We start from the raw sequence: 13,059 nt of genomic DNA on the forward strand, positions 1-13,059 counted from the left end.
GAGATTCCTGCATAAACCCTCTATTCACGTCTCCATCTGTGTCCATCTAATTATTTGTTTTGTCCAGACTGTGTCAAATAACATCCAGTATGTTGTCCAATGCATGTTTATTTAACCATCTTAATTATTTTCGTAATTTAAAGGTTTTTATGTTAAGTAACAGCAAGGCTGTGGTGTGCACATACGCAACACTGATGTCCTGTCCATTATATATATATATATATATATATATATATATATATATATATATATATATATATATATATATATATATATATATATATATATATATATATATATATATATATATATATATATACACACACACACACACATTCCACTTCAGAAGGTACAGTTATGCTCTGGAAAATATAACATTTAATGTGTATCTATTTGAGGGCTCATCAGCAGTTTTTTTTAATAAGTTTGAATGTGAATGCACATAGATGTTAAATTTTGACAAATGTGTTGGCAGGAACAAAGACTAGTCCAAATAGTTTAATTCAAGACAAATCCGTCATTTTTGTTTTGTGGTATTTTCTTTTTTTTTTTTTTTACATTCAACAATTCATGATTATAATTTCACACCTACAAGGAAATTATAAGTGAATCAACCGTTTTACTTTTTTCCCTTCTTCTACTCCAGCTGAGTGTTTGTTGGTTAGCAATTTGTCATTTGGCACCACCATCTGAATGAGTGTGTGTACTGCATCCAGGGTTTGTTGCCCTCAAATACACATAAGGTAGTGTGAATATTTGAGTCATTTAAACAGCCCAGTTAAAGAGTTTCTCTTGAAATTCAATGAACTTTGTTCGTAGAAACGGTTGCACAAATACTCTTAATTTGTAGGATTGAGATGATCTGGATACAAGGCCTAGGCTGTTTTATGAAAAAGCCAAGATGATCAATACATTATATCAGAAATAAACCAGAAACACATCATCCAGCTCACACATGGAGCCGTTTGGGCGTTTAAATGTCTTCACTAAAATTAAAACCATTTGGTATTTTCCACAAACCACCAATAATAAACGTTGAGCAACTTTGACTTCATAGGATACAACATAGAGACATTTATTTGTTGTTTCATTACCCATGAAAACCCTTCAAACCGTGTGGTTCATTTTCCCATCAGCCCCAGAAAGCAGCATAGTTCATTACAAACTGAATATGGACCAAAAAAACTTAAACGGATTAGCAGGTTAGCTCCGGTGTCGCTCCTTGGTTCTGCAGTCCGGTCGGCTGATCCCAACCAAAAATAATGCACAGGTGAGTGTGAGATCATATCAGCTGTAAAAATATAAAATAAAACCACACTGACCAACAGGGGGAGTCAGCCAGTCCAAATTCACCAACATCATTTACTGTTGCATTTTTTTTTTTTTTTTTTTAGTGTCTTTGTCAGCGCTGGCGCCTGTGCCTCTCTGCACCGCTCCAGTGTTTGTTCCAGTGTGTAAAATCCTGATGGTGCTGGTGGGGAGCGCAGAGAGCCACGTTGGGATTCTTGGCAGGTTTTTGAAAAGGCAAATCATTGTGCGCGCACTTTGACTCTCCGCTGGCGGATGTTCGGCAGGACGCTAAGAAGCAGCTTGAATGGAGCCAGAACCAAAACGTGGAGGGTACCAAAAAACAAACAAACAAACAAAAAAGTTACAGCATTCCTGTTCATCATCTTGGTCACTTTTTGAATTCCATATAATTATATCCATATGTATTTATATATATATATATATATATTTATATATTCTTTTTACAGTTAAAAACACCATGGATTGGACAGACTATTTGGTTTGTTTTTGTCTAAGCAGAAGTGTTTCTCTTGTCTTGTAAATAAATGCATGTCATCTTTTTTGTGTGTGTGTGTAAAAGCGGCCGCTTGACTGTTTCCAGACAGAATGCAGATCATCAGCACATTTTCAGAATTTCTGTGAAATTATTTTTTCTTCTATTCAGCATTTCCATTGGTGGCCCACTGAGGCGGAACACCAGAGTTTGTCAGACAAAGTCAGCGTCCTCTTCCCGCCAGTCGGGTCCTCTCATTGGTCGGTTTGGCACAGGTCTCTGTGCGACGTTTTTGGGCTGAGTAACTGAGTCTGTGTGGGTGCAGAACGGCTCAGCGCCCTGGAACCTCCTCCGCCTGGGCTCAGGAAGCAAACAGTTTCTCTGGCCTCCATGGGTACGACCGCCAGCCTGCCGCTAATGATCCCGTCGTCCTCTTGCGTCCGGTGAGCCAAAGCCAACGCCCTGAGGTGCTCCTGCGCCTCCTCTAGCAGCATCGCCACTTCATCCTGTTTGGCGCAAATGGTGGAGGAGGAAGAAAATGATGATGTGATTTCCATTGCTTTTGCTTTTGGTCTTCCTGCTTGCGTACAAGGCGCGCCCCTGCAGGCCGCAGCCACCGGACTGACGCTGGTTTGCATACATGACACCTCATCGTCATGGTGACACTGGACGGAGGGGATGATGGGGATGGAGCAAGAGCGAAAGGGAGGAGTGGGAGAGTGGCTGTGACGGCGGTCGGGCCTCCGCAGGCTGCGGGTGACGGGATCGAGAGGGTGGTGCTCAGACGGTGCACACGGACCCGAGCAACCCTCAGCATGTCTGTTCCAAGGCGTTGGTGATGTCTCCATGGAAACAGGCGTTTGCATATGCAGGAAGGCCTCTCGCTTGGAGTCGTCACACGGGTTCTCTCCCATCTGGCAACTGAGGATGACAGAAAACCGAGACAAAGCAACAAAAAGAGATTCTGAGCAAAGGTTAATCAAGTGGAACAAACTTCACTGGAACTCACTTCACCTCAGAAAGAGGATTTGAGCTCCATTTCTTTTTTGAAATGCCCACACTGAAACCCGCTGGAATACTCAGAGGGACAGATTTCCACCCTTTAACATCTCATGGACTAAACGGCGGCTACTGAGAGGAAAGAAGAATCTGACATCTTTCTTTCATCTCTTTGTATCCACGTCTGCACTCAGACAAAATCAGTCTTATATAAGTGTTCAGGTAAGAGAAAGTTCACTTTTTCTATTCTTGATTTAATGGCTTTCAGTGCGTTCCAAATGAAGAGTGTTTTCAGGTTACAGCTTTGGTCAAGGACGGCTGAGATAATCGCGCACCGTGTGAGCGAAGAGCGAAGCTGAACTTTTAGGTTGATGAAGTTTGTTTTGTTGAAAAATCTTCCTCGACTTCCTTTTACGCAGATGTTGTGCAACAGCACCAGTTCAAGTTCAAATAAGAAGATTTAAAGATCTGACATTGACCGGTCACGGTTTGTGATCTCAACTGAGCCTCAAAAAAGACCTTCCAGTCCATGAGATCATTTGGCACAAGTTTTCACTGGAAGCCATTCCTGACACAACTCCATGTTACATGGAGAAATGTGGCAGGGGTTAGGGTTTGAACTGGGAACCTTCTGGAGTGAAACCAAGCACACTAACCACTTCACCACCACAACCTTCTGACAAGAAAAATGCTGTGAAAACTTTTGTTTTGCTTTTTATGATGTGTTGGGGTCAGGGGTGGACTGGCCATTGAGAGTACTGGGATTTTTCCGAGTGAGCCGATCATTAATGGGGCTGATGGCTGCCTTTTTTTTGTTTTTTTTTTGGCTGTACCTTGCCATAATAACTCCCCCGGCCCAGGGAGAGAAACATGCACCAGCCCAAAAAGCTCAGCTGCAGCCTGCAGACACAGCACAGGCCCAGTGGCTTGTCTGTCAAAAAAATGACCCAGTTGTGGCCCTGTGATAGGCTACAGAAGCCCAGGACCATCTCATCTAATCACCTTTATTGATGAACAACGGGGAGCGGCATAGAAAGTGAAATCCCCGGAGGTTTTCTCTCATGCTGTCCGGATCAGTGCTGTATGTTGATGTTTTATTTTGGTCAGTAATTACATAGTTTATACAAAATATGATGTTAAGACATACTGTTTTGTGAATGTGTGTTTAATTTTTGTTTAGTGCATCAGTGTGAAGTTCTGTTTGGCAAAGAAGTGTCCATTCACAAGTAATGTTGATGTTACAAGAGGAGCGAGCCAAGTCTGAGCAGGTTTGTACCCTTGGTGAGCGGAGTGAGGTACGTACGCTCGGACTGTGGCTTATAAACACATTACTGCTGTTGTAAAATGCTACTTACTGTTTGAAGCACTCGGTGTTATTCTCTGGTGTTATGGAGGATTTGTGTGTCAATTTGAGGATGATTTCAGTATTTTTATTGCTTTGTCTATTTGTATAAATATTTTTGAGTTGACTGAATCAGTTAATATGCTCTCTCTATCTATCTATATATATACGTGTACACATAAGTGTTAAACATAAGACTTTGTTTGCACTGGTGTTATGTTACATTTGTTTTTATTTTACTTATAGTTTCATGGTGTTTGACCAGATGACCGATTAAATCAACTGCACCCTTTATGGAGACTCTCTGCCTTCATTGATGACACCATGGACCGCGTACAGTGAGGCTCCCGCTGCTCTGGTGGTGGTACAGGAGCAGGGGGCGATTGGTGATGGTGGCAAAGCTAGCAGGTGTATACCAGAATGGTGTGCATAAACACTCATTCATGTAAGTGTTTAGCCTTTCATATAAATTAAAACACCCCCCCTTTTTTTTCTGGTTGCACCTACGGGTTTAAGGGATATTGGTTAGTGTAATAGTGTTAATTAGGGCTTGTGTGTTTATATGTACTTCAACGGGGGCAAGTTGGCAAGGTATCTGCACACGGATTGTAGTGGTGGGCCAGTCTGGACCAAAAAATCCAGGATTGAATTTTTGTCCCAACGTTCAGTAAAAAAAGGGGGTGGGGCATTGTAACGCGTGGATATGGTATAAAATGACATATGTTAACCCATCATTTTATAACTGAGCTTTACAGATGGTAGAAACTATTCCTTTTAGAACCATAGAACCCTTTTTTTTAGAATCTCCTCCTCTGGAGATCTTAAAGACCATCTGAAATTTTACCCTCCCGTGTTCGTGTGGTTTCCTTCCAGGTGCTCCGGCTTCCTCCCCCTGCCAAAAACATGCAGGTGTGGTGAATTGGTGACTTGAAATTGACTGTTAATGTGAGTCTGAATTGTTGACATTGTTAAAGATTTTATATATATATATATTTTATCACTGTTAAACATTTGTTCCTTTGTCTTTGTTCTGATGAAATGTTATTGAGCTGTTTTGCACCTGTCTTAACGTAACCCTGAGAATGTACTTGTTATTATTACACTGATAGCACAACTTTGTTTTGTAGCCACTAACGACTGGGAGTGAAGAGATGGAGGTTATTTTGACCTTATGCTGTACAAATGCTTACTGTTTTAAACAGGACACTCCAAGCTTTTGCAGAACAGATGATAAGTGCAAACAGAGGAGCCTGCAAGAACGAGATGTGCTGACCTTCAAAGATATGATTAAACAAAAGGAACCGTTTCTCCACACAGCTGCAACCATTGGCATACGTGCCATGAGATGTTTTGTATTACGGGAGGAAACTTGTCATGCGAACACCCCCCCCCCCCCCCCCCTTAGGACAAGTTTCACAATGTGGGTAGGTTTTCCTAATAAAAAGAGTGAGCATGCGCAGCAGTCCCCAGTGCTTTCAGTGGTACTACGTGTACGGACTGTCTGCACTCCTCGCGAGCTAAATTTGACTTTCTGTCTCACTGGTGTTTCTTGACTCTGTTTGTCTTGTTAAAGGTTTTAAGAATGTTTGGAGGAGAAAATACCCAACATTGACTGGGGGCTACGTCCGGGATCTCAACAATACCGGAGGTGTCCGGCGGGGGTCGTCAAGTCCAGACGAAAATCCTTGGCCAAGGTCCGATCGATTGATCGTGTCTGCAGTTGTCGACCGCCGTTGGCATCGTCTGGTTGACGAGATTTTCCCGAAGAGGACAGACAGGAAGTCGAGTCAGTGAGTAGAATTTCTTTGTAACAGTACTGAGTGAATGGTGATCAGATCACATAAACAGTTAAATTCTGCAAGCGATGATACAGAATCGTCTGTTAATGAAACACAGTTAAACTCTGTAAGGAGGTCGGACTCCTCTACGATGGCGAGGAATGCACGTAGTTAAGTTCCGAAGGAGGGTGCGGACTCCTCTGTTTATATACGCGTACCGGTAGATCACATAAACAGTTAAACTCCGTAAACGATGGCGTGGAATCGTCTGTTAATGTAAAGCAGTTAAACTCCGCGAGGAGGGCGGACTCCTCTACGGTAGCGAGGAACGCACGTAGTTAAATTCCGAAGGAGGGTACGGACTCCTCTGTTTTAATACGTAAAGGAAATACCGGGTAGAAATACGTGCACAGTGAAAAGGCAGTTAAATCTCGCAGGGACGGTGGAGTCCCCTAATGCAGGACATTAGTTAAATTCCACGGGAGGGCGAGCTCCCCTGGCCTAAGAATACGCGTACGGTTATTAAAAGTGTTTCTATGTATTTGTGTAAATAAAATAACTGTGTGAAAGTGTAATACTTTGGACAACGTAAGTGTCAACCGTGTGTGGAAGCAGAGGCAAGTGATTCCGCTTCCTACGGGGAGGTGAAAGGAATCAACCACACGACGGCAAATTAATTGTCACGTCCAAAGAAAGTGAACACCCTAGGTCTGCCCCCGTCTGAACTCCAAATTATAACAAAGAATAATAATAAAAATGGGGGGAAAGACGTCTAAAAATAAGGAAAATTTATCAACTGACGACTGGAAATTTATGGAAGCAAAAAATCCAAAAGCAACAAAGAAATTGGAGACCTGGATAAATAAACATGACTTTGACGGACGACTGAACCTGACTAGTATTCAGAAGTTGAAGGAAAGGTTAGAAAAGGAACATAAAGGTGATGAGAAAAAAAACAAAAAAAAAACAGCAAGTAGGGGGTGATTTAGTGGCAGTTTGGGAAGAGGAAGCACAGAACAGACAGAAAGGAGCAGAGAAAAGGAGACTAGAAAAAATGAGGAAAAAGAAAGGAGTAGGGAAAGCAGAGGAAGATGTAATAGTACAACAAGAACCACAAGAACCTCAGAAACAGGCGGCAGGACCGTCTGGAAAATCATTATATCCTCAGGTAGAGGACGAACCACAGCATTATGACTTAGCAGTAAAACCAAAAAATAAAAATAGGAAAACCACAAACTCGTAGTCATACAAAATTACCGTCTGCACCACCAATGAATGAGACACATGAAGATGAAGAACAATGTCGCCACCTGACCTGCATGTCACAATGTGGCACAAAGACACTCCAGGTCCTGATGGTGACTATGAAAACAAATTGAAAAACATTTCACCTATGAAGCTGACAATGACAGATTTGCTTCATGATGGCAACTCAACAGCCGTCATAACAGTGACAGGTGCCACTGAAGATGTTTTAAAATTGAGATTCACAGGTATGCCATTACATGTGTCACTTTGTAAACCATATTTGACAGAATGGCAAGATTTGGGACTGACAGTCATGACAGCTTTGTCAGCCACTGATTGGAGCAGAGTTGGACCACGAACGGAGTTCAGTCCATCAACTAAATTGTATAAAGTGCCAGTTAATGTCTCATTGGTGCTGACAGCCGGAACACATATTGATGTGTCCACTTCACAATCCTGAGTGTTTCAGTTGAGTCCTGAAGAAGATGCTCTTCTCTCTTCAGTACCATCAGGATTGTGGACAACAGGTCCTTCAGACGTAGGACTGATTAAAAATGCACAACCTGTAGTTATACGACCAAAAACAGAATACAGACCATGTGTAAGACAGTATCCATTGAAACCTGATGCAATTGAAGGAATCAGACCAGTAATAGAGGATTTGTTAACAGCAGGAGTTATAGTACCATGTCCAGATTCACCATGTAACACACCCATATTTCCTGTGAAAAAGGCTCCGCCCTCAGTAGGATGGAGAATGATACAGGATCTCCAAGCTGTAAATGCTGCTGTAGTAAAAAGAGCTCCATGTGTTCCAGATCCGCACACACTGTTAAACTCATTGAGATCAAATTCTAGTTGTTTTTCTGTAATAGATATCAGTAATGCATTTTTCTCTGTACCAGTGGACCCAGATAGTCAATTCTGGTTTGCTTTTACCTTTAAAGGACAACGATATACATTCACCAGATTACCGCAGGGTTACGCAGAGAGTCCAACTATTTATTCTCAAGTCATGTCAGCATGTTTAGCCAATTTCGTTCCACAGGCAGATAGCCAACTATTAGTGTATGTTGATGACATTTTGATTGCCTCTGACACACGAGAAAACTGCATAACTGACACAGTAGCATTATTATGTTTCTTATTTGATAATGGCCACAAAGTGAGTAAAAGCAAAGTTCAGTTGTGTAGGGATAAAGTAAAATATTTAGGACATGAATTATCAGCCACAGGGCGCACGATCCTGTCTGACAGGAAGGAAGCGATTTTACATGCTCCAAAACCACAAACCAAAAAGCAGATGATGTCATTTCTTGGACTGACTAATTACTGCAGGGCATGGATTCCTTGCTATGCAGAATTGACTAGTCCACTTTCTGATTTGATGTACAAGGATGATATTTCAATGTCAACTGTGCTGGAATGGAACAAAGATGCTGAGGAAGCTTTTGTAAAAGTCAAACAAACATTAGTGTCATCCACAGTTTTGGCACTACCAGATTATAGTAAACCATTCATTCAAACAGTTGATTGTAAGAATAAGTTCATGACTAGTGTTTTGGTACAAGTGTATGGCTCAAAATTAAGGCCAGTTGCCTACTACTCATCTAAACTGGATGCAGTTGCAAGTGCTCTACCACCATGCGTACAGGCTGTTGTTGCAGCCTCTATGGCTGTTCAAAGTAGCAGTAATGTTGTTCTATTCCATCAGCTGACATTGAAAGTTCCACATGCAGTTTCTGCACTTCTGTTGCAGACAAACATGAGCTTTTTGTCCCCAGCAAGACATCTTTCGTGCATGTCCTTGCTATTATCACAACCACACCTTACAGTAGAGCGATGTACAACATTGAACCCATCCACATTGATACCTTTACCTGAGGATGGTGAGCCGCACAATTGTCTTGATGTAGCAACTGTCTGTATGAAGGCCCGTGTTGATCTTTTGGATACGCCCATCCCACACAGTACAATTGTGTATATGGATGGATCCTCCACTAAAAATGACAAACACAATCTGGATATGCTGTTGTCACAAATTCAGAAGTATTGGATTCTACTTCGTTGCCATCATCATTCTCAGCACAAGCAGCTGAATTAGTAGCTCTAACTGCAGCTTGTCATTTATTTAAAGGAAAGGCTGTAACAATTTATACAGACAGCCAGTATGCTTTCAGCACAGTGCATGTGTTTGCAAAATTGTGGAAAGAGCGTGGAATGGTGACATCATCTGGAAAGCCGGTGACTCATGCCATTCTTTTAACAGCACTACTGAAAGCTGTGCAGTTACCACAGAACATTGCTATATGCAAATGTGCGGCTCACACCAAAGGCTCTGATATAGTTTCACAAAGAAATGATTTTGCTGACAGAGCAGCAAAGGAGGCAGCAGCAGCTTCTTCTATTTTTGTTGTACAGGAAACCACTCCAGATTTGCATTTAGGTCACACACTGCTTGCTGAGATGCAACAGCAGGCACCTGAGAAAGAAAAGCAGATGTGGTTAAACAAAGGAGCTACATTCGCAAATGAATTGTACTTATGACCACAAAAGAAACCCATATTGCCAAAAAATATGTTTAAATGGGCGGCTATCATGAGCCATGGCGTGATGCATGTCTCATCAGGGGGTATGATGTCGCAATTACAATCTATTTTTTGTCTTTATGGGTTCGATGCATATGCAAAACAGCATTGTAGAGCATGCATGACATGTGCAAAACACAACTCACAGGGTAATTTGAGACCCCAAAGAGGCAAATTTCCAACACCACAATATCCCTTTCAAGTGATTCATATGGATTATATACAGCTGAGTAAACATGAAGGAAAAGAATTTTGTTTAGTCATAATTGATGCGTTCTCAAAATGGGTAGAATTGTTCCCCACAAAACATGCAGATGCACTTACAGTGGCTAAAGCATTGTGCAAAGACATCATTCCACGATTTGGAATACCAGAAACAGTCTATTCAGATAATGGAGCGCATTTTGTTAATACAATAGTGCAACATGTGGGAGAAGCGCTACAGATTAATCTCAAAAATCATTGTGCTTATCATCCACAAAGTGCCGGATTAGTGGAAAGGATGAATGGGACAGTAAAAAACAGACTTAGGAAGACAATGGAGGAAACAGGCAGACCATGGACACATTGTGTAGATTTGGTAAAAATGTATATAAACATAACTAGTACCATGGGGTTGACACCGTATGAAACATTGTTTGGCAGAAAATACCGATTGCCATATTATGGGCAAATTTGGGATGTACCTGAGGAAGCCAATTTGGCAGATTACATGAGGAAGATGTTAGAAAGACAACGAGGGAGAGTTTCAAACACTGATGATCCCATTTCTCCACAGGATGACCCTAAAGTGGTACCTGGAGACTGGGTGTTGATAAGAAGCATCAAGAGAAAACACTGGCATTCACCTAAGTGGGAAGGGCCCCATCAAGTACTACTCACAACACCCACAGCCTTGAAAATTGGGGAAAGAAGTACATGGATTCATTTAACTCACTGTAAGAAAGTCATTTCTGCAGACACAGACAAACAGTAAGAACAGTAGGATAAGACTAGTAATAGTGTGTGAGCTTGGTCTTAAGATCCAGGTTAGACACGAAAGCTAGCAGAAGACATTAAGAAGCCACTGTTCTGAACATAGGTGTGCTGTAGTGTGTAGAAATGACGAAAGTAAAAAACAAAAAGAACGAGGGTCCCTGGACCCCATGGACAGTCCTTATTATGTTACTTTTCTTTTTTGGATTAGGCTTATTAGTGAAAGCCATAAGTGTCGGACACGACAATACAGGACACATCAACAAACTAAATAGGCCAAAAAGAGAGGACAAAGACCCCAATCCACTTATACCTGTAGGGCATCGATGTAGTAAACAAAGAGCATATCAATTTGGTGTACAGGCCTGCTTTCCCCGAAATGCTTCAGTAGTAATCAAAGTCCCTTTTACATCCTTGACACGGACACAGGATGATCAACAGGGATCATGGTATAGTGGCTATGATTGGTATATGACAAATGATCAACAGGATAAGAGATGGGAGACCTTGGTGGCAGATAGGTATGACAGATGGACGCCTAGATGGGCACAAACCGGGTGGGCTAAGTACCAAAGCCAATTTCTTAAAATGTATCAAACAGAGGATAGCTTGCTGATTGTAGTGGATACAAAAAACAAATCCATTATCCCACCAGGAACACCGGATCCAGAATGTTGGTTGTTTTTGTTGTGGGTCCACAAAACAGGGTCTGACCCCTACTTCTCCCTGATATTGTGTGAAGATAATATCACGGCTACAGCTAACAAGACATTAAAGCAACCAGTTATGACTGATCTCAGCAGGACAAAGGGTGCATCCATAAGAAATACAAAAGACATGAAAACAGATGACTGGTTCCTAGTAACTACAGGAATTAGTGGACAAAATAATAATTGGCTTTTAATGGCAGAACAAGCAGGACTAGCTACAAAGAAGGACTGTGTTGTATGTATGGGACCCAGACCTATATTACAGGTAATACCGGCAGCATTACCCAAAGACTGTCTGTTGACTGTAATGACACAGACATACATTGCAGCAAACAACAATTGTTCTAAGTGGGACAAGATCTATCCATTGACCAAATTGACTAAGCTTAAACCTTTATTTTCAAGCAAAGTTGGGCATGCTAACCATACATGTGTAAACTTGACAGGGACAAGTAAGACTTTGGGTAGCTTAAACCACACTGCTTGGTGTAAGGATGTGGTCCATAGTAATTCCACATTCAAACCTGTCAGTAGGAGTGATGTATGGTGGTGGTGTGGTGATAACAGAATCTTTGACAGACTGCCAAGAAATGTGTCAGGTTATTGTGCATTAATATCATTATTGTTACCAGTTAAAGCTACACCCATGACCCCTGAAGACGTTATGACATATGCAGCTTCTCTTATTCCTGAAGATTGGCAGAAAGGCATAGCCAGACATAGAGTAAAAAGAGATTGGAAAGGAGTGGGAGATCCAACATATATTGATGCGATAGGAGTCCCCAGAGGAGTGCCTGACGAGTATAAACTGGTTGATCAAATAGCAGCTGGATTCGAATCCTCCATCTGTTGGTGGTGTTCAATTAATAAGAACGTAGACAGAATAAACTACATCCACTACAATGTGCAGAAATTAGGAAATTGGACTGAGGAAGGATTTAAGGCTGTCCATTCACAGTTAGAAGCCACGTCCCTTATGGCCTTCCAGAACCGTATTGCTCTGGATATGTTGTTGGCAGAGAAAGGAGGTGTTTGTGCCATGTTCGGAGAACAATGCTGCACATTCATTCCCAACAACACAGCTGCAGATGGCAGCCTCACTCAAGCCATCGACGGTCTGAGGACGTTGAACAGGAAGATGAAAGAGCACAGTGGAGTAAACACCGAAGGCTGGGATTGGTGGCTGGAAGGGATGGGAAAATGGAGGTCTTTGATTTCTTCACTATTAGTGTCTATAGCAGTATTTGCTGCGATTCTAACATTGTGTGGATGTTGTTGTATTCCATGTCTTCGAGGCCTTGCAAATAGAATGATAACCACAGCAATAGGTCCAGGACCAGGAGGGGGACCAGCTTCATATCCACTCCTGGGGCAAAACGACGAGGAGGAGGAAGAGGGCTCTCATGACCTGTACCCAGACCAATGGAAGTATGATGACCCAGACACCGATGATGATGACAATGATGACATAACCTCTGGGGTGTAAGCCTGTAGAACATACCATGATGAACCTCTTAGTGAAAATCTCAAAAGAAGTGCTAAGCTAGGTGATGCCTACTATATGTTTAACAAGCGATAACAGGAGGGAAATGTTAAAGATTTTATATATATATATATTTTATCACTGTTAAACATT

At 41.8% G+C, this 13,059-nt stretch overlaps 1 protein-coding gene across 1 annotated transcript in view; it reads right to left on the reverse strand.

The window, feature by feature from the left end:
* Nucleotides 1-1,944: 1,944 nt before the first annotated feature.
* Nucleotides 1,945-13,059, reverse strand: part of LOC117522924 (pro-neuregulin-3, membrane-bound isoform) — a 1,011,312-nt gene continuing 1,000,197 nt past the window's right edge. Inside the window, exon 9 of the mRNA XM_034184344.1 lies at nt 1,945-2,704. Within this exon, the coding sequence (XP_034040235.1) occupies nt 2,038-2,704 (667 nt within the window). The 3' untranslated portion in view covers nt 1,945-2,037. The remainder of the gene's footprint in view (nt 2,705-13,059) is intronic.

Source organism: Thalassophryne amazonica, chromosome 13, assembly GCF_902500255.1.
Source record: "Thalassophryne amazonica chromosome 13, fThaAma1.1, whole genome shotgun sequence".
Classification (NCBI taxonomy): domain Eukaryota; kingdom Metazoa; phylum Chordata; class Actinopteri; order Batrachoidiformes; family Batrachoididae; genus Thalassophryne; species Thalassophryne amazonica.